Source organism: Stegostoma tigrinum, chromosome 18 (assembly GCF_030684315.1).
Source record: "Stegostoma tigrinum isolate sSteTig4 chromosome 18, sSteTig4.hap1, whole genome shotgun sequence".
NCBI lineage: Eukaryota > Metazoa > Chordata > Chondrichthyes > Orectolobiformes > Stegostomatidae > Stegostoma > Stegostoma tigrinum.
In genome coordinates, this window is record NC_081371.1 from 58,770,038 (window position 1) to 58,792,087 (window position 22,050).

General features: G+C 39.4%; 1 protein-coding gene across 7 annotated transcripts in view; it reads left to right on the forward strand.

Moving 5' to 3' along the window:
* mdm2 (MDM2 proto-oncogene) overlaps positions 1 to 22,050 on the forward strand; it is a 75,067-nt gene that overhangs the window by 8,078 nt on the left and 44,939 nt on the right. For 6 of the 7 annotated variants that reach the window (XM_059652571.1, XM_059652572.1, XM_059652569.1 and 3 more), the window contains exons 5-11: positions 428 to 477; positions 9,280 to 9,344; positions 9,679 to 9,769; positions 10,418 to 10,578; positions 12,227 to 12,355; positions 12,433 to 12,516; positions 13,050 to 13,573. In XM_059652571.1, coding sequence (XP_059508554.1) covers positions 428 to 477; positions 9,280 to 9,344; positions 9,679 to 9,769; positions 10,418 to 10,578; positions 12,227 to 12,355; positions 12,433 to 12,516; positions 13,050 to 13,571 — 1,102 coding nt within the window. In that variant the 3' untranslated portion in view covers positions 13,572 to 13,573. Of the gene's footprint in view, positions 1 to 427; positions 478 to 9,279; positions 9,345 to 9,678; positions 9,770 to 10,417; positions 10,579 to 12,226; positions 12,356 to 12,432; positions 12,517 to 13,049; positions 14,839 to 22,050 lie in introns of those variants that run through there. The other variant, XM_048548462.2, reaches the window with a different exon arrangement.

A 22,050-nucleotide genomic window follows, 5' to 3' on the forward strand; every position in this document is an offset into this window, starting at 1 on the left:
ACGAGCATTTGTCACCCATCCCTTTATTACATGAGAAGGGTGGTGAGCTGTTTCCAGGAGGCAGTGCAGTGGTGTAGTTATTTACACCACTAGTTGTCTGGATGGCTGATTTGACATGCGGTGATGCCAACAGTGTGGGTTCAATTCCTGTGCTCGGAGTAGGTTACTTCTGAAGGACTCCTCTTCTCAACCTTTCCCCTCACCTGAGGTGTTGTGACCCTCGAGTTAAATCACCACTAGTCATCTCTGCCCTTACTGGTCCATTAGAACTGTGACAACTTTAACTTTTATTGCAATTCCTCTTGTAGAGAGCAGCTTAATAGTATACGGTCAAGTTAATGCTTCTTAAATTGCAACTAGATGTATATCAGTCATATTGTGTAATTCTGTGCTCAAAGAAATCTATATAAACTTCTATATTTTACAGAACATTATATGCCATGCTGTCAAAGAATTTGATATCTGTGGGCCATGAAGGTATGTAGCTTTGGTTTAATGTGTCTGTGTTAACTACTTTCCATTGTGTCACTTTTGAGGAAGGGTTTTGCGATGGGAAATTCAGGAGGAAAATCTGTTTGAAATTGGCATCAGAATAAAATGCATGTTAGTGACTGAAGTTTTTTCATAATTTGTAATTGCGCTTTAAACATACCTGCTTCAAGAAACAATGCTTTGTGCTTTAGGCCAATAATGATTGCAGTTGCACTGTGAAATAAAGCACTAACCTGCAAAGGCATAACCCTGTGCTGTTCACTCATCATCTTGTACAGGTCGTGGAAATGGTTTCAATGTCTGAATCAAGTAGGCCAAAGCTGATATTATGTTTTCTCATTACTTGCAAGTGATTATTACTGGTGATGTTGAATACTCAATTATTGCAATATTTTTGTTTTCTAATAGCGCATTCTTTTTAATTCTGAATGCCCTTTTAATAATGAGTGATCAGAGAATTGGGAAGTTTCAAGATTGTTTGTTTGAATTATGATGTTATATTTGGGCTTTACCTGAATAGTTTAATTTAGTTTCATGGTGTAAACATTCTTAGTTTTTGGTTTAAAACAACCAAATTGTCAGTTCATAAATGCAATCCTTCAATTTACTTATTGGTTAACTGTTGAAATATTGCTTATTTTCACTCCAAACAGCATGAGTTCGCTGATAAAATCCACCCATTTTTCAAAACTGAAGATATCTTTACTTTTCTTAGTTGAGGAAACTTGTCAGTACCTCGTCAAGTCCATTTTTGTGATAGATTGAGCTTGCCCTATTTGTCTGGATAGGATATCAGTCCCCTTTTTGTTACCACATTGACTTTACAATCATGCAGTCTTTGTGACCAATCCTGTTCTGAGACCATCACAATAAGTGAGCTCCAGCAACTTTGACTTGTTTTAGTACTGCCATTGGATTGAGTTTGTGCAAGTGTTGCTTTATAGGTAATGCAACCCCACATCAACATCGAGAGCTGCCAAAAGCATTATCTCTTGCTTCATAAATTGTAGTAGCTTTTGTAAGTCACCTCAGTTTTCTAGAAGACATTATAAATTGGAAAGAAAGATAGATATTGTACAGAAGTTAAAAATATGCTCGTATAGTACCCACAAACATTACTTGTACAGTTACTCACACCAGAGTCTGTCTCAAACACCTTGATAGATTTGAGTCACTTCTCATTAATTTATAGACTAGACGACTGGAAATAGCTTCTTTCTGAGCTATCATACACCTGAGCTTAGTGGACTCGGCATTAAGAAATCTCATTGGAGATTAGTCCTTACACTTTTAGTCTGGCATTAATTCTTTAAAATAATCTTGTTTCTCTAATTCTTCCATTTCCACGAGCACTGGCTTTGAAGCCATCTTTGTCCAAGGACTTCACAGAATTGCTCTAAGCCCTGTCATAAAGTGTGTACCACTGTACACAAACCCATAAATTTTAATGCTGGACCTCAAACTGTTTTAAAATAAATCACAGTGGCAACAGAAAATTAATTATTAACCAAATTCATGCAGCTAATTCAACACCAAAAGCCTCAACCTAAGTTGAATGATACTCAAGAAAATGAGTCATATACCCACATCATACTAGTATGCTGCTTGGCCTGCTGTGTTCATCCAGCTTCACACTTTATCTTGGATTCTCCAGCATCTGCAGTTCTCATTATCCCTCTCATACTAGTAGTGCAGTGTTGGAGCAAGCTCTAGCTTTCTCCAAATTCTGTTTTGTGATGCACGTTGTCTATTTGCCATGCAGTGTAATGCTTCAGAATTACCTGGTTACCAGAGATGATCATTAGGCCTGCTATATAGTAATAATACTGCCAATCCAAACTTTGTCAACAACAACTTTTCAATTCGATATTTATCACGCTTTCCTCCAAAAGAAAGTTAGTCCCTGGTTGGTCATTGAGCTGCGCTCATTGGAAAGGAGCACCAATACTTGATACAGCTTAGATATGACAATGGTAACTATGCAATTGAGTATAGTATACTTATCCGTGATCAAAGCCTGGATATGTTCCATAGTGCTGTCACTATTTAATGTGCAAAGTTTTAATTAAACTGAAAAATTAACTATGAAGTGTTGATCTATGATGTGCATCTTGGGGGAAGTGTGCTTGAAATCCGGGCCTACTATTCCTGGAGTCATCTCAAAGTTAAAGGTTTTAGAAAGTATGCAGAGTTCCTCAATCGACCTGTCTGTTAAACCCATCTTGAACAGATGGTACAGTGTTTCTGTACTTAATACGACTTGCTATTTATCACAAGTAAATAAAGTCTAACTACAGGAAAACAATTATGAATTGTCAATATTTAACTCTACTGGTTAAAATGCTAACCTACTTATAAGCACACACCAACACACAAAGGTGTTGTGGCAGAGGAAAGATTTTTGGAAAGAAGTTGATGGTGCTAATCTATTAAGGTTTGCTGAGATCGTTTTGCTGATTTTTTTTTTAATCTGTCACATCTCGATTGAGATATTATCATTGGAAAAAATGCTCTTTTTTTCCAACATATCTATCTTGTCCCTTTCAAATTATGTTGAAATATTCATGCTTTGTAAACCAAATTTCCCCAGTAGGGGAGGCGATGGCCTCGTGGTATTATCACTGGACTGTTAATCCAGATGTTCACGTAATGTTCTGTGGATCAGGTTTGAATCCCACCGTGACAGGTGGTGGAATTTGAATTTAAAAAAATCTGGAATTGATCATCTAATCGTGAATCCATTGTTGAATGATGGAAAAACCCCATCTGGTTCACTAATGTCCTTAGGGAAGGAAACTGCCATCCTTATCTGGCCTGGCTTACATGTGACCCCAGACCCACAGTAATGTGGTTGACTCTTAACTGCCCTCTGGGCAATTAGGGCTGGGCAATAAATGCTGTCTAGCCAGCAATGCCCTCTCACTGTGAACAAATAAATATTTTTAAAAACTTACTACTTATGATCCATTAGTAGCTTGGAACACTCCTTGATAATTTGGCAAAGACTTGCGTTCATGGTTTTATTTTTGTGTAATGAAGGTCCAAAGATGCCTCAAATAGGAACATTATTAAATAAAATTTGACAGCAAGCTACAAAAGAAGTTGAGGTAGATGACTGAAAGCTTGACTGGCGATGGAAATTTTTAGAAATGTCATAAAGAACGAAGCATGAGTGATTTGGGGAAAAGTAATTGCAGAGCTTGGGGCCCATACAATTTGACTGCATAGCTACATGTGTTTGAGTATTTAAAATCAAGAGTTCTCGAGACCAGAATTAGAGAGCACGTTGATAAGGCAGAACAATCAGTAGTGAATAACAGTGAAGTAATAATTATTCATCTGAAATAATTTCAGAGGCTGGTATTCTGTCTCCAAGTCACCCTTTATTTACTTGTGAACATTGCACTGGCTTTGACCAGCCAGCTCAGAATCAGTCCCTGAAGTGCAGGGATCAAGTCAAAGTAGAATTGGAAGGGGAAATAAAGCACTCCACCTCGGCAGTACCCACCTCTCTCTCAAAGTATCAAGAGTGCTGGTGGACATCATATGCTCCTTTTTCAGGGACACCAAGGCTCAGACAAAGCTGCAGAAGAGAGATAGGCAGTTGGTATAATTGGACCAGTTAATGGCCAGTTTGTCCAGGCCTAGGAACAGACTCACGAGGAGACCTTCTGTCCTGCCCACTCCCCTTCATACCAGGTGCCCAAAGAACCGGGCATGGGGCTGAAGTGCTACCAAAAGCCAAGGAGAAGGCCTTTGAGGTAACTAAAAAGTGAGTGTAAACACCCACTTCCCTTATACACATGGTCCATGGATTCCACAGCGCCACAAAACAGTTGGGCTGGGGGGTCCGTGAACCATTGCAGCCTGTGGTTGCACGGGACAGCTACATGCAACGCCCTCTAACCTAGATTCCCTTTGGGAAAGAGGGAGGACTCCCATGCAGAGCGCCCTCCACTGGGGCTCTCCTCTGCCCAGTGGGCATGGTAAAGCATGTCCAGGTGGTGGATGATGGAGAAGTGGATTGTGTGCAGCAGCAGTCTGTACGGGGCTCACTGTTTTGCCTCACTAAAATCCATTCTTTGTTCTGGAGGAGACTCAGGTTGTGGGGCACAGGCTTCTGGGGGAGGTGTGGGATCCTGGGGCCAAAATGAAATTCCATCTTAACAGGGGTCTACACAGACTTGATTCCACCACACACCTGAGCATCCTCCCAACTGCTGCACAGTATCAAGTCCAAGCACCACCTTTTCTTTTTTTTTGTAAGGCATTGGAAAACAGTGGCCTCATTACCTAGCACATCCCTGACCCTGGTCACCCCTGCAGCCGCAGCCATCTCTTCCACCAACCACTTGAACCTGTGATTGTGGAGTTGCAGATGCCTGAGCAACGGCTTTCTGATAATAACCGCTACTCCTGACAGAAGGTAGGCTCAGCGCAAGTCAATTGTGTCCCAGACAGTGATCGGGTCCTGGTAAAAGAGGACAACTGCAAACCCTCATGGTCAGATCCCTGTTTATATTTTTTTACTTTCTTTCTTTTATTATTGAGATTCTAATGTGTTTTTTTTCACTGCCATCTAGCAGTAGTGCTTATCTTCCCCTGCACACTTGTACGTTTTGCAGGCGTAAGACACAGTACAAAATATGTGCAAATAACTTTCATACCACCATCTGGAAGATTGCCAATGTGACCAGAGCATCCCCTGTTGATGGTCACCCTGGGCTTTGTGATTTGGCCCAGGTTAACAACCCCAGTCAAGGATGCCAGAGTCACTGAGGTCCAACTGCTTCATCAATGCATCATGCAGGATTTATGCCGTGCTGCTCAGACCTGGCAATATATTTTGGTTCTGTAATTTCTGACTTATTACCGTGTCCTGCCGTGCCTTCCTGTTATGAGGAACCATGATTATTTTAGGTGTCTGTAGCCTAGTGTCTCTGCTTTTGCCTCCTTCAAATCAATGTTAAGAGCTACTTAGTGTTTCTGGAAATGCTCAGCTGCTGTCTTAGAACTTTTCCAGAGTCTGAAAATCAGACGTGTGAGATTTCCATTTAATCTTTCCTTTCTGCTGACACAAAGGTAGAAGGATGGACAAGTAGTGTTGAGGAAATAACAAAGCTGCAGAAGGACTTGGACAGGCTAGGAGACTAGGCAAAGAAGTGGCAAATGGAATATAGTATGGGAAAGTCTGAGATTGTGCACTTAGGTTGGAAGAATAGAGGTGTAGGTAATTTTCTAAATGGGGAACAGCTACAGAAATCTGGAGCACAGAAGGACTTGAGATTCCTCGGTTAACGTGCATGCTCGGCTGGCAGTTAAGGCAACTGCAGTTTAGCATTCCTTTCAAGAGGGCTAGAATTCAAGAGCAGCAATGTACTGCTGAGGCTACATAAGGCTTTCGCCAGACCACGTTTGAAATATTACGAGCAGTTTTAGGGCTGTAGCTAAAGGTGGATGCATTGGAGGGGTCCGGAGGAGGTTTACAAAGATGATTCTGTAAGTGAAGGGCTTACTACGAGGAGCAGTTCAGGTCTGTACTTGGAGTTTAGAAGAATGAGGGAAGACCTAATTGAAACTCTCAGAATGCTGGGAGACCTGGATAGACCGGACATGGAGAAGATGCTTTCAGTATTAGGAGAGACCAGGACCCAAGGGCACAGCTTCAGAATGAGGGGACAACCCTAAAGGATTAGGATGAGGAGGAATTTCTTCAGCCAGAGGATGGTGTCTGTGTGGGACTCAATGCTGCAGAGGGCTGTGGAGGCCAAGGCATTGAATGAATCTAAGACAGAGATAAGTTCTTGATTGATTAGTCAGGGAATCAAGGGTTATGTGGAGAAGGCAGGGAAATGCAGTTGAGAAACCATCATCCATGATTGAGTTTGCTCCACAATTCAGTGGGCTAATAGCCTAATTCTGCTCCTGTATCTTATGGTCTGATTGAAGAGTTATTTTTCAATAAGTAGGCGAATCTTTCTGAACTACAGTTTTCAAGTTTCATTTGTTGGTAGCATAGTTAATTCTAAATCACTTCAGTTAAGCTTTTAATTTCTGATTTAAACATTTAATCCGAACGGACTGTCTAGTGATGCAGTGAGTGGAAACAACTTCCAGATGTCATCCATTAGATGCTAAATTAAGACCTAGTCACATTATTGCATCAGTTTTGGGTATACTTTAAGTTTTGCTATTCAAACATTATTATCTGTTCTTCAGTCAGCACCACAAGAAACAGAACAGCTGATCGTTCAGTTCATTTTTATTTAGATATTGCAGCTGTGCTTGCATACTTGGCAACTATGCACTTATAAGTAATTAGTACTGAAAAGCAACACACACTGAATCTTTCATCCAACACTTGTCAGGATAATTCTCAAGAATACCAGTTTAGGGGGAAAACTAAGAAATTAAAACTGAGTGGAGCTTTCTTTGTTTAAAACTTGAACCCAGGCAAATTGATTCATCAGGTCGTTTCCTGAGCACGAAGCAATGACTGGCTCACTGATTTTTGTTGAGTTGAAATGCATCCATGATCATCTTGTCTACAAAGAACTGAACACAGTATTTTGACATGGAACTTCCAGTATACGCTGTAGTCCTCACTGACAATACTAAAGCAGAAAATAGGGAGGGGGATGGGGTCGGGACTAAAATGTAGGATTGAGCCCGAGGAGAAAGAAGAGCAAAGATTGGCAAAGAGGTGATTACAGTTAGGCTGGGAGGTTGAATAGTTGTTAATGGGGACTGTTAGTCAATAACAGTTGGTAGTGTATAATGGCAGGCAATGTGATAACAAGGTCTGGTGTGTGGGGTGGAGTGGCTGGGACGCGGGAGAGTTTAGGCCCTAAAGTTAGTGAACTCGACATTGAGTCCGGAGGGCTGCATGGTCCCCAAGTGGAAAATGAGGTATTGTTCTTCCAGCTTGCATTGAGCTTTGCTGGAACACTGCAGCAAGCCTGAGACAGAAGTTGGCCAGGGAGCAGGGTGGTATGTTAAAAGTGGCAGGCAACAGGTAGCCCCGGGCGCTTCTTTGCGAAGCAGTCACCCAGCCTATGCTTCGTCTCCTCCAATCTAGAGGAGACCACATTGTGTGCAGCAGGTGCAGCAGACTAGATTCTGGGAAGTGCAGGTGAAGTTTTGGTTTACCTGGAAGGTATGTCTGGGCCCTTGGATACTAGGAAGGGAGGAAGTAAATGGGCAGGTGTTGCGCCATTGCCAGTTGCAGGACAAGGTGCTGTGGGTTGTGCTGGGGCTGAAGGATGAGTGGACCAGAGTGTCCCCGACGGACCTGCAGAATGTGGACGGGAGGGGAATATGTCTGGTGGTGGCGTCTTGCTGGAGGTGGCAGAAGTGGCATCTGATGATCTTCTGGATATGGATGCTGGTGGGATGGTAGGTAAGGACAAGGGGAACGCTGTTGCAGGAGGAAAGAGAAGGTGCGAGGGTGGAAATGTGGGAGATGGGTCGGACTTGGTAGTCCTGTTGACAACGGTGCTGGGGAATCCTCGGTTGAGGAAGAAGTGAACATGTGGGAGGTTTCCTTGCTGAACTTGGCCCCATTTGAATATATGCAACAAGAGAAGGAGGAACTCCGAGAATCGGATGGAGTCCTTACAGGAAATGAGGTGTGAGGATGTATAGTCCAGGTAGTGTAGGAGTCAGTGGGTTTATAGTAGATACCAGTGGCCAGTCTCTGCCCAGAAATGGAAACCGATGTCAAGGAAGGAGTCAGATAGACTAGGTGAAAATGAGGGCAGGGTGGAAACAAGAAGTGAAATCGATGAACTTCTTCCAATTCCAGAAGAGAGAGGGAAGCAGCACCAATGATATCATTGATATATCGTAGAAGGAGTTGCGGGTGGATGCTGGAATAGACTGGAACAAGGAATGTTCTACGTACCCTACAAAGAGACAGGCATAACTCGGGGTCCATGTGGGTACCCACGGCCACCCTTCTGACCTGAAGAAAATGAGAGGAGTTAAAAGAGAAGTTGTTGAGGTTGAAGACTAGCTCGGCCAAGCAGAGGAGGGTGGTGGTGGGTCGGGATGGTTCACAAATCCAATACACAAATCCTGACACAAGGGCAGGCAAACCTATACAGGCCAAAAAAATTTTAGGCTGAGGGAGAACTACAAAAGCAGACATCTATCTTCATAGAATCAAGATCCATTGTTTCCCTGAATAGTTTCCCTTGACTTTCCTTTTTTGAATCCTTCTATTGGTTTGCAAGAACCACAGGGTGTCTGTTTGATTCATGATAACTCTGACCTATTCAGTTCAAAGGCGCAGCTTGTAGCATCTGTTGTCGGAAAGATGAGCTAATTTTCTTCAGATTTAAAATGGCTTACTGCAGAGAACTGAGAGTTAGGTAGCTCTTGCCTGTTCGTAGCCCAAGCCGTTCAGTTACCTGACGACCAGTTACACGATAGGTGGGCAGAGGACTTTTGACATCGGTTTGTGGACTTGCTTTACCTTATTTGTATGGCCTTGAATGTCATCCAGCCTTGCCAGTCCCTCTGTTTTATCTTAAATGTGTGCCTCTCAATTTTTGTTTTGCTTCTAGCCCTTTAAATTGCTTGTTTCTAGTTTGAACCTGTGTGGTTCACATTTTCAAACATATCTGTTTGGTTGTTGTCACAATTTCTTTGAGCTGCTACATGCTAATACTATTGGAAAGTTTTAATAACTCTGAATTACACTTAGTTTGAAAGTTCTGGTTTAATTGAGTGAAGTTTTTTAAACAATTGCAAGCACGTGTTGAGAAGTTTTTCTGTGTGATGTAGATTCTATAAATGATCTCAATCTTGGAAAAATTACCAACCAGCTTGGGGGTGAAGATTGTCTCGTGGTAAGATTTTCTTGACTTGTTACAAGCTCTGGGCATGTTTTTCCAATAGCAGTATATGCAATATAAATTAGTTGGGGATGTAGTTTTTATGCACTTGTAAATTTTGAATATTAGCATTAGCTTTCCATCCTGAAGAAATCTAATTGGCCCAATTTTACACCAAATTTGCAACACCAAATGCTTATTTGTGATTTTTTTTATCAATGTAGATGATATGATATAGAATTTAATCTTAAGGAATTCTGATTGTGTTTAAAACCAACTGCTGAGTTTATTATGGTATTTTGGTGTTTTGTCATTCACTGTATTTAGCAATGTCTGCTCTGCTTTGTAGACGGTGATTCCAAATGATGGGAATGCTTGCACATCATGCAATGTTTCCTGTTCTCCTGCTGCAGGCAGAAGATCCAATTGCAGTGACTCTGGTAAGTACCCTGGTGACTATCTGTCTGTGTGTAAATAGGATCCGTGAACTTCTTGAATCACCAAATCTGTGCAGAGTCCGTTGGCCTCCCGCAGTATTGTTGAGGAATCACTGTTGACTTAATTGCTGTTGATTCAGCTTGTACGTAGAGTATTGATAAATAGAGGATTAGATTGATGCTCAAGGCCATTCTTTACCCCAACAACACCAACTTTGCATACAGTTCTAATGACCTGCAAACTTTGGCGGCCCAGGCTTGTGCATAGACATTTGATATTTGAAGGAGCATACAAATTGGAACAATGAGTAATTAGCAAATGTCAACAGCAGTATCAAAGAACTTAACAAAAGTATGTGCCAAGTCATGAATTTAAAAACTAGCAGCACTAGAGATCCCTAGCATCACAGATGTCCATTTCAGTTCACTGCTTGTGATATTAAGAAACGGTTGGAGGCTGTGGATATTGCAAAGGTTTTAGGCCCTGACAGCATCCTGGCAATGTTAGTAAAGATTTTTACTCAAGAACTTGGTGCATCCCTGCCGTTCCAATATAGCTACAACACTGGCAACTGATGATACTGTCAAGTGGGCAACTCATTTTTGCATTACTGGACCTGTTCTTAAAAACTGTGACATTTATGTTTTTAGATAACGACGCCTCACCTGATGAGCAGTTTCGTACTCGACGACGAAAGCGGCATCGATCTGATAGCATTTCCCTCCATTGGGATGATCTGTCTTTGTGTTTGATAAGCAAGTTGCGTCGTGAGCATGGAAACAGTGAATCGTCTGATTCTCCCAGCCATCTGGTTTGTAAAACATCATAATTTTGGAATTTGAATCAATAACTTTGAGATGAAACTTACTGGATCATTTATTTGATTCTCTAGCTGCGAAATGTAGTTATTAATCCAGGTCGAAAATCCCATATTTGAAAACGCAACCGTTTTTCAGATAAAGTGTATTCTGATAAGCCCATTTGGAAAGAAAACTTTGCTTGTCCTAAATGGACCTAAAAGTGAACTTCTTTTCCAAAGGACCCAAGAAGACCTGTAGGCATGTTGAGTTTAGGCCTTTTGGAAATAATGTCGCTTTTCATCTATTTGGGTCTCCTTTGAAAAGAACACTTGGTTTATTGATCTTTTTAGTTTCCAGGTGTGTAGATAAAGGATACCTGACCTGTACTGTACTTAATTGGTAAGAGTAGCTAAAAGTATAAAACAAAATACTGCAGATTTTGGAAATCTGAGCCGTGAGGTGAACAAAAACACTGAAGCATCTGTGACGGAAACCAGCAACTTAATGTTCTGATCAGAGATAATCCTTCTTTGAGACATGGTCATTTTGAAGAATAGACTTGTATCTAAAATACCTATGCCTTGTTAGGTATTGTCCACATGTTCTAATTTTTCACAGTACAGGGAGCAAAGTTCCAATTCTGTTTGAATTCAGCACATTTCTGCAGTTTTTGACAAGAAAGTAGGGTTACAAGCACAATCTGATCACCAGTCATCCACCTGAATTGCACAGCAAGCCTGAATGACCACATGGTCTACTCTTCCTCCTAATTCATGTTTATGGTTGTATGTAAACTCACAGAATGAAACCTGATTTAATAGACCATAGCTTTGTTTTAATGTCATTTTATTGAAAACATTCGCAAATGTGTGTACTTTTAACAGAAAGTGTTTTATTTTTAAAATAAAAATGTGAACTGTTACAATAGACAAAGGTGTTGGTAAGATTTAATTGCCAACAGCAGAAAAAGATTTGCATTCACAGCATTTCTGTTCTCCCAGCAATAGCCTTACAATTACTGATAAATCTTCAGAGTTTTACAAACTAATTGCCCAGGCTGGCACAGCTGTGACTTGCTTTCCTTCTGATTTTTTTTCTATGCAACAAGGTTCCCATTGTCTTGAATTCTTGCAGTCAGTGGTTAATGGACCATCCACCTTCCCCTCACCTCCCCTTTCACACACGTATAACATTGATAACTTCTAATCTACTTGGATTTTTCTGGGTACTCATGGGATCCTGTCTTTTAAACAACAGCACATCTTTTTTATTGTAACGTACTAAACTACTAATCCCCAGTTTTTCACTTCAGGGGTTATAAAAATGCATTAAACATGACTGAGACAAATGGATCCCTGGTCTTCTCAGTACCCAACTCTCGAGCAATGCTAGGCATGAAATTAAAGCACAAAATAATTTTTAAATGTACACATTGTTCCCAGTTTTTTTTAAAGAAAATAGTTGAAGGTCAATGAGATAAAACTCCATTGATTTTAAAAAGTTGAATGTTATATTTTCAATTTTTAAAAAATATGGTCAAGCGCTCAGTGCTGTGCAAGAGGTATCTACTTTCAAGCAGCAAGAATATGCTATCCTTTTGTGAATGTTATCTATATTTTAGATAATTATATTTTTATTTTTGCTGCTTTTCTGTTGCAGGATATTCATATTGGTACAGAAGGTGAAGATTCCAGTGATAAATTTAGTGTTGAGTTTGAAGTTGAATCAGTTCACTCTGAAGATTATAGTGATTTCAGTGAGGATTCGCAAGACCAAAGTGACAAAGAGGCAAGCTTCAAACGACAAATTCTTTCTTTTTCAACTGATGATTGAAATCAAAGATACTAAGCGTAGCTATTTTGCAGATTTATGAAGTTGCCATTTTTGAAGCTGCTGACAGTGATGAGAGCACTTTCATTGAAGAAATTGATCCAGAAATATCTGAAGCTGTAAGTTGGCGGTTTCTTTTTAGAATTTGGAGAAGCTGGCATTTTTGTTTTGCAATATTGTTATCCCTACATTTGATCTCTCTCTTCCTGCTTCAGCATTCATACATCATTAACCTTTCCCTCCCACTCCTCACTACCCATAATTCCTTTTTTGAGCAATAATGCACTAGTTTAACAGGTTACTGCTCTGACTCGGGTAACAGCTGTCCACTCGTATTATTGAACAGAGGCTAAAGGTTTTCTCTTCAAACTGATTTAATTTTTTTTGGTACTGAGCCATCTGGGTAGCACATCCTCAGTCGGGTACATAGCTTGCATTTAAGTTTATGCTAGGCATGTAGTTTTTTTTTGTCTCCTTCCGTATGTACTTCACTGAAGCAGAGATAACCAACTAAATAACAAAAGTTAGCTTGTACTTTTACTACTATGTCAAATCTGCTACAACTTCTCAGTGATAAAAGACAATAACATTATTTAGTGGTGTTTTTCTATACTTCAAACAATAGCCTTACAATAATGATATTCAATTGCAGGATTATTGGAAATGCTCCAGATGTGAAGAGCTGAATCCTCCATTGCCACGCCATTGTCATCGATGCTGGTCTGTGCGTCAAGATTGGCTTCCTGATAAACCTAAACTTCAGCATTTTGACAAGATTCAGGATGAAGGTATTGATGTTCCTGATTGCAAGAAACCACCACTTGAGTCAAAGAAATCAAACTGTTCAGATTTAATCAGTGAGGCCTCTCAATGCTCAGAGTCACAAGAAACCGAGTGCTCGGAACCTTCTACTTCTGGTAGCTTCAACTGCTGCAGCCAGGAAATTGAAAAAGAAAGTACAGGCAAGGGAGAGAAAAGCGAGTTAAGTACTGTGGGACCTCTGGAGGCTTGTGTTATATGTCAGGCACGACCAAAGAATGGTTGCATTGTTCATGGTAGGACTGGCCATCTTCTCGCTTGTTACACTTGTGCAAGGAAACTGAAAAAAAGAAACAAACCATGCCCGTTGTGCAGAGAGCCAATCCAACTGGTTGTATTGACCTACTTCAGTTAAATGTAATTATTTATTTATTTGTTTACATTTAAACTTTTCTTGAGGTGGACACTGCTTCCAAAAAAGTAAATTTCTGATTGCTACAATTTGAAGTAACAAACTATATATTGGCCAAGGTTTTAAATAATACCATAATTTGCCAAGCAATCCATCCTTTGTTTCATTGTCTTTAATTAGGTGCTTTCTAATGCTAACATTCTTTCAAAATGAACTTATGCAAATATTTGGCTACCTCTTCACTTCTTCATCCTAGTGGTGGAGAATTTTTGTGGAGTAATAAGAACTTACTGAAGAATGCGATCTTCTATTTAATAGGATTTCATGTATTAAAAGTTCCCATTTTAACTGTGTAATTTCCTCTTCAACTGGGGTTACATAAATTTCTTGCTTTCATCTGTTATGATGGTTATTTATACAAAAGTCTTGGGCTACCTTTCTTGTTTGCACAGTTCAATTGAGAATAATTATACAATGAAAATTTGCTAGTCGTTTGCTGGATCTTCAGGTTAGCTTGTACAGATTTGTATGGGTGTTGCATGCACTAGGGCAATTCACAATCAAATGAAGTATATTTAAACTTTAGTTTTCTGTTATGTATAAAACTATAATTTATTTGTTGATGTCTAATTTCTTAAAGTTTAGGTTTAGATTTCTAACTTTAATTAAAATTGCAAAGCCTCAACCTTTGAAGATGGAAAGATCCATATCTGATATTCTGAAAAGCTTTTCTTGGTGCTCCACTGCTGTACACTACGGTTTAACCAGGAGTGATGTTCGATCCATTGCACTGCATAAAATAAGGTGTTAGAAGAATCAAAGAATGTTAACAATGCTTTTAAGAACTGATGCTCTGTGTGCTTTGAAGTTGATACAAGTATTATCTTGGACCACTTGGGATATTTGCGTAGGTACTTCGTTACTGTGAATGATTGGGGCAACTTTGCCTTGATGGAAATTACCTGAGCATGTAAACCGCTGGAAAAAGGAGTCTTTTAACAAAAACTATATTCACAGAAAATTTCATGCATTTTTGTCTGCATTCCAAGTTATGGTCTTAAAAAGAACTTAATTTTTGCCTTTCTGATGAAGTTTGAAGTTTGTAATTCTTGGTACCTTGTTGCAGTGTCTCAACTTTTTTTTAACTCAAATGGCAATTTTCATTACACAGGAATTTGTCAAAGTTACTGATTTAGTGACTGCTGATTGTTACTTTGTTTGCTCATGTCAGTTCTCCTGTAATATAGTCTGTAAATAACCTTTGATCAACCATTTGTGTAAAGTGTATAAACTTGGAACGTTTACTAATGAGATTACAAAATCCAGACATATATTTAATATCTTTGAATTTCTGAATGATTGGTGTTTGTAAAGCTAGCGTGTGTTTTTTTTTTGTTTTATGTATTATGTACAGGACAGGACAACTGGGGTTTTATGCTGGCTCTGCCTGAAATAGCAGAATTTTAGAAGGTTGCTACTGTTGACTTTAGTGAACAATTGGCTGTGACTCCTGATTATCACCCAGCAATCCACATTTACAACGTGATTGAGCCTAAGTATTTCACCAAAATGAATTATTTAATTTGCAAAGGATTTTGGCCACTTGGGCAAGGAACCACAGTGCAAATGGAAATGTACCCGAGTAGCAGACGATGACTTGGTCAAGGGAAAACTTAATATCTTTCTACAATTTAGAATGTGGTAACAAATGTAATGTTTTGTTTATTCAGGCTCTTGAGAGAATTTTGCTCTGTCACATTCATGCAATTTCCTTAATTACAAAACATTGCACAATTTTTGCCTTGTTTAGAGCAGCCCAAGTTAGACTACTTGTGATTTTATTTCACCTATACTATGTTTTTCACATTTGTGAAACTAAAAGGATTTTAAATTAGGCAAACAAAAACAAATCACTAGAAAACCTTTAACAGGTATGGCAGCATCTGTGGAGAGAAATCAGTTAGCATTTTGGGTCTGCTGGCAGTTCTTTATAGCCCACTGGACCTAAAATGTTAACTCTGATTTCTGTCTACAACTGTTGTCGGTCTCTGCTGAGCTTTTCCAGCAATTTCTGTTGTTGAGTTCTTTCAGGTTTTTATCCAAGTCAGGCGGTATTGCCTGAACTGAGGTCAAATTATTGTTTAAAAAATTAGTTTTGTAAATAGTTTCAATTGCCTGACATGGTTGGCAGTTACCTCGAGCCCAAGTCTGAAACAACAACCATTCACTAATTTTGAGATGATATCTCGCGAAGCATTTTTTAAAGCCATTTTTTTTCCCCAAGAGCAAGCAGTGCATGGGATTTGAAGTGACTTTGTGCATTTGGACAATTGAGGGAAGAGAAGTTTGAGTTTAAATTCCAGGCAATATGATTTTTTTTTTCTAAGGTTTTGGAGTACATTTGTAGCTCAGGTTGTGGGTGTTGAGGTTGGTTGGCCCACCGAGTGTTCTGCAGACGTTTCGTTACCGTGCTTGGTAACATCCTCAGTGCAGCCTCTGTGTTTTCCCCACCTGGTTTTTTAAACTGCCGGGTCCGTTGCAATGGATTGCCTCACTTTTGGGTTTCCTCCATAATGGAATCCACTGCAATGCACCCCAGAGTTTAAAAACCAGGTGGGAAAACACACTGACGCTTCATCTGAAGCAGCACTGGAGTTTGCTTCCAAGCACGGTAACAAAATGTCTGCAGAATAACAAACCAGTTCGGCGAGCCCTCCAACTTCGATGATTGCCCTTCCCTTTAAAGATGTTTTTGTGTTACTAGTTCTGTATCAAACAACAATTATCAATAGAAATAAACAGCTTTCACATTAGCCATTAAAATATATTACAATTGCATCGTAACTAGAAACATCACTATTTTATGCCTGTGGAGTCAATGAATTTTTGTTTGTTTGATTTTAGTTGATTTTAGGCTGAAATGAACAGGCCTTGGTCAGAACACAAGATACCTTGAAGTGAGGAACAGACTACAGTGTGAAAAACAATACTTCTATGCTACTTTTTTAATATTGAACAGTTCCAAGAAATAATTCTGTAAAGCAGTGTTACTTTGCACTACAGTCAAACTCATTGCACATCTTTGGACTGTAGGCAATCTAGGTAGATTGGCCATGGAAAATCCAGGATGCAGGGTTAAGGTAGAGGGGTGGGATGGCCTCCTTCCACATTTGTAGGGGTTCTGTGAATCTACTGGGTAGATCTGTGTGTTGAAGAATGGAATTGTTGGATAGAGGTAATTTGGAAAACGGGCACTTCTGGATGTGCATAGGTGAAATACGTACAACTTGAACCTGTTAAATATTTGAATAATTCAAATAGCTAGCAAGCAGAACACCTACCTCTAGCCAGAAAAAGTTGCTCCTTGGGCCTCGAACATATCCAGGGCTTGGTTGGAAGAAAAGTCCAGCACAAGAACAGGGTCTTCAGCCCATCATATCTGTGCCAATCATGATGCTCAACTAATTTGCCTGCATATTGTTCATATCCCTCTCTTTCCTGCCTGTTCATGTTTGTCTAGATACTTCTTAAACATCACCCCTGAGTCTGCATGTAGTGCATTCCATTCGTCTGCCATACTGTCTTTTTAAAACAAATAAGTTTGCTTGCATATCTCCTATGGTCCCTAGCTTTTGACATTTTCACCCTGGGAAAACAACTCCAACCATCCATGCTGTCCAAACCCATCACAATTTTCTATATTTCAGGTCGCTCCCTCAGCCTCTGACACTACAGTGAGAACATTCCATGTTTGTCCAACCTTTCCTTTAAAGCTAATATACCCCTATCCAGGCAACATTCTGGTAAGGAGATGGAGGCTAGGATCTGTAGTTCCCGGATTCTCCAGCATCTGCAGTTTCAGCTTTTATGCTTCTAAGATGCTGCTTGGCCTGCTGTGTTCATCCAGCTCTACACTTTGTTATCTCTAACATTCTGGTAAACCTGTTTTCACCCTATCCAAAGTCTCTGCATCCTTCCTTTAGTTAGGTCACATTTAAAGTACTGTGTGCAGTTCTGGTCACCACACTAAAGTTGTATTTATATATTTATACATCTGCAGCATGACTTGCCAACTTTTATACTCTGTTCCCTGGCTGATGAAGGCAAGCATGCTGTACACGTTCAATACCATCTTATTCACGTATTTTGTCATTTGTGGGAGCTGTGGCCTTATTATCTCCCAAGATCCCTTTGAATGTCAACATTCCTAAGGCTCCTGCCATTTACAGTACACTTTCCTGTTGCATTTCACCTCCCAAAATGCATCATCTCTCTCACTTGCTCAGATTAAATTCAGTCATTTCTTTGAAACTTGGGCAAACTGATCTATATCCTGCTGTGTTCCTTGACAACCTTCCTCACTATTCACAGCTCTGTCAAAATGCATGTCATCTGCAAACTTATTAGTCAGACAGCCGACATTTTCTTCAACGTATACAAACTTAAATCACTGAATTCCCTTGAAGTAAATATAGCCACCTTGTTTTATTTTATAAATCAATCTCTGAATTGAAGGCTACTGATGTTAATAGTATAGTATTATAAATAATACGAAAAGGGAATGTTGCCTATGTGTTTGTTCTTAGAAGTGTTGCAGTATGGGAAGGCTGAGCAAATTGCTGTCTTTTGTCTGTGTGTCTCTATCTCTCTTACAAACTGTCTCTCTAGCCCAGATTTTCATTGTACGTAGGCTATTTTTCCAGCTCAGCAAACCTGTTCTGGGTTGATAGTGTTCCTTTTGGAGGCAGACCAATCAATCCGAGCATATGAACGGAGGCCGCCTCCTCCTTGCTCTGGTACTACACTAGTTTAATAAAAAGACAGTAAATTCAAAAACGTCCCTTCAACCTTCATGCCCCTTTCTTACCACCTGTAATGCTCTTCCACCCATTTCTATAGCTCCTCCTAATCCTAGCTTCTTGAAGCTATGCTACTTTTCCCCTATAGCCCCTTATACCACCTATAACTCTCTGGCCGACCCTCGTGTTTTCTCATTATCGAAAGTATCCCAAACCATAAAAATACCAAGAAAGCTTTGTTGGCTTAGGGACATTAGCAACGTAAATGACATCACATACCCAAGACATGCTGAATTTTGAAGTAGACGATCAGTAGGATGGCCAAACATCTGCTTCAAGGACAGAAGCCTCTCAACTATTGCATCTGAGTATCATCAAAAGAAAATGGATGTACCATATGTGTGCTAGCATGCAACTTCGTGACCAGTAGCAGCAGTTGCCAACAGTGACACTTGATAGCCTCTTAAGCAGGATAATGGCCCCTCAATGTCTGGCCTCCTTAGTTTTCAGCAAAGGCACACCAAATGAAGAAATCCATCTCCAAAAGACTTTACATGTCTATCATTTTTCATAGGAAGGATTCCAAAGAAATTATGGTTTGAATATACAATTCCTGGGCTATTAATAGAAAATAGCGTAGAATAAAATAACAAGTGCAAGATTTAGAAACCTGAAACCATGAATAAGCTATAGTCCTGAGTTCCGCATATTCTTATGATTTGTAGGAAAACAATTCACTGCTTTCTGATAATGTTCCATAGGCATTTCAGAACAGACTTCAATCTTGTCAAAGTATCTGTTATATGGTGTTATCAAATTCTTTATGAAAATTCACAAATACTCAATCCCACTACCCTCAATACTGCAACTTCAGTTCAATGTTGGATTTGCCCTTTTTTTGTCTGTTTCTTAATTTATTATGTTTACAGTATTGGACTAGGATACACATTATCTCTTCAAATACCAGATGCCTCAACACCTTTACAGCGTTATTACCAGCTGGTACTTTTCGCTAAATATTTATCACTGAAATACCTGTGCATTTTATGTGGAAGAAATCAAGCATTTCATTTTTCCCACAATCAATTTATTCAACTACATAAAATTTGAAAGTAACCTTTTAACTTAAGGAACATTTTGCAGTCAAACACCCTATTCATATATGCAATTCTTAAGGTTTTACATTAAATATATTTAATGTTAAAAGAACTAATATATATTTTGTGAATACCACATATATCAACTAGATCATAGTTTATAGTTTAAGTGATCATTGAAAATGTCAGGCTTGACGTGTGAAGGAATTCAAGCAGAAGTGTTAATAAAAATTCATTTAAATTTCAAAATATTAACTGAAGAATTTACAAATAGCAAACCTAATTTTGTTAACTGATTCTCATTTTGAACAAACATTTTTAGCCTTCACCTGCATAATGCTATTGTAGCTCCAAAGAAAATAAAATGGGCAAAGTTGACTTTATACTCAAATATGGAAAATAACATTTTTATAGTTGCTCTTCAGCAGGTTCATGAAGCAGGAGCTATTTTAGATTGTTATATTCAATAGATATCTCTTCCTTGATGAAGTCACATGTGGTCAGTATTTTGATTTCAAGATCAGCTAAGTTTGAACATAAGTCCAAGTGCTTCCTTGTGCAATGCCAATTTTTAGAACATAGCTGGGGCAATGGGATTAATACTTGGAGCTAGAAAATATACTTAATGTTTGTGTATTATTGTCGCTATCAATTAGAAACCAAACAATAAGATTTCTCTTTTAAGTGTACTGAAAGAGCAAAAATTATGAATACATTTGGCTGGCAACATGAAATATTCCTAGACGTAAGATTAATATTTCTGTTCAATGCCTTCAGTGCATACAGGGGGAAGGGGAGAGAGAGCGACAGAAACAGTGGTCTACATTTTCATATTGATGTGCATCTCGAACATGGCAATTCCTCAGTAATCCCAAATCCTTTCTCCTGAAAACATGGCAATTCCTATTTTCACAAGGGTGGGAAGTAAATTGCAATTTGTCATACTTAAATGTGATTGATGTCATACATGCTTTATGCACAATGGAGCTCGCAAGCCCTGAAAGAACTGTCAAAGAGCTGTTCAAAAAATGTGTGGAGTTCAAAAAAGTACTAGGTATTTTAATCTCCCTGTTGACAGAAGCCATTATTGGATATGTACTACATGACTGATTTTACAACCTATAATTTTCACAATAGGGTGCCTGTCAAGAAACATTTATTTTTGTAAAAGTTTAGATGAGGGCATTTCAATGCATTGAATTGCTATTGTATCAGCAAGGAGTTTTTTAAAAACTAGTGACATGATCAGTAGCTAGATAACTTCATATCAACGTACCTTCTGAGGTTTGCTCATTTTGGACAGTATGCAAGTTGGCATAGAAAGAAAGGGATTCATTCATGGGATTTTGGACTTCTTAACTAAAGAATCATTTTATTGTTCATCCCTAACTGACCTTGAGAAGATGGTAAGGAACTTCCATCTTGAATTACTGCAATCATTGGGGTGTAGGAGATATCCATTGTTTTGTTAGGAAAGAAGTTCCAGGATTTTGATCCAGAGACGGGAAGGAATGAAATTCCATGATGGTTTGTGGATTGGGGGGGGTACTGAAGATGATAGTGTTTCAATACATTTGCTACCCTTGCTCTAGAGGTCAGGAATGTTGAAGCTGCTGTACAAAGACGCTTGGTGTGATAATACAATGCATCTTCCGTGTTGATGGCATTAAAAGTGAAGAGTGGAGGATAGGTTAAAATGGGCTGCTTTGTCCTGTTTAGTGTTAGGCTTTTTGAGTGATATTGAAGCTGCACCCATCCAGGCTAGTTGAATAATCAGCTTTGGGGGAGTCAGGTGGTGATTTTTTTTTGTATTATCATTCACTCGTGGAACATGAGTGTTACTGGCTGGTCAGCATTTTGTGGCCTACTGCACTTGACTGAGTGAAATGGCATAGCAAGTCAGAGGGCAGTTGAGTCAATCACATTGCAATGGGTCTAGAGTCAAATGTAGGCCAGACCTGCTGAGGATGGGGGATTTCCTTCCCTGAAGGACATCATTGGTGAGCTAGATGACTTTTTCCGACAATAGTTTCATGGTCATTAATGATTCTTAATTCTGGATTTTATTGCTAATTGAATTCAAATTCCACCATCTGCAGTGGCAGGATTCAAACCCAGATTCCCAGAACATTATCTGAGGGTTTCTGGATTAATAGTCCAACAAAAATACCGTGAAGCTTTCACCCCTCTGTTCTTAACCTCTGACTTGCTGTTGGAGCTACAATGTTTGTGTGGTTGATCCAGTTCAGTTTCTGGTCAGGGCTAACCCCAGATTTGATAGGATGGATTCAACAATAGTACTGCCATCAAATGTCAAGAGCTGACAGATTGTCTGTCTCTTGTTGGAGGTAGCCATTGACTGGCATTTGTGTGGAATGACTGTTACATACCACTTGCCAACCTGAGTCTGGAAAAGTCCATGTCTTGCTGCATATGATCATAAGCTGATTTAGTGTTGACTAGTCACATGGTGCTGACGAACATTGGCAATCATTAATAAATATCCCCATTTCTGATTTTATGATGGAGAAGGTCATTTATGCAGCAGCTGAAGATGGTTGAGCTTAGAACACTGCTCAAAGGAAC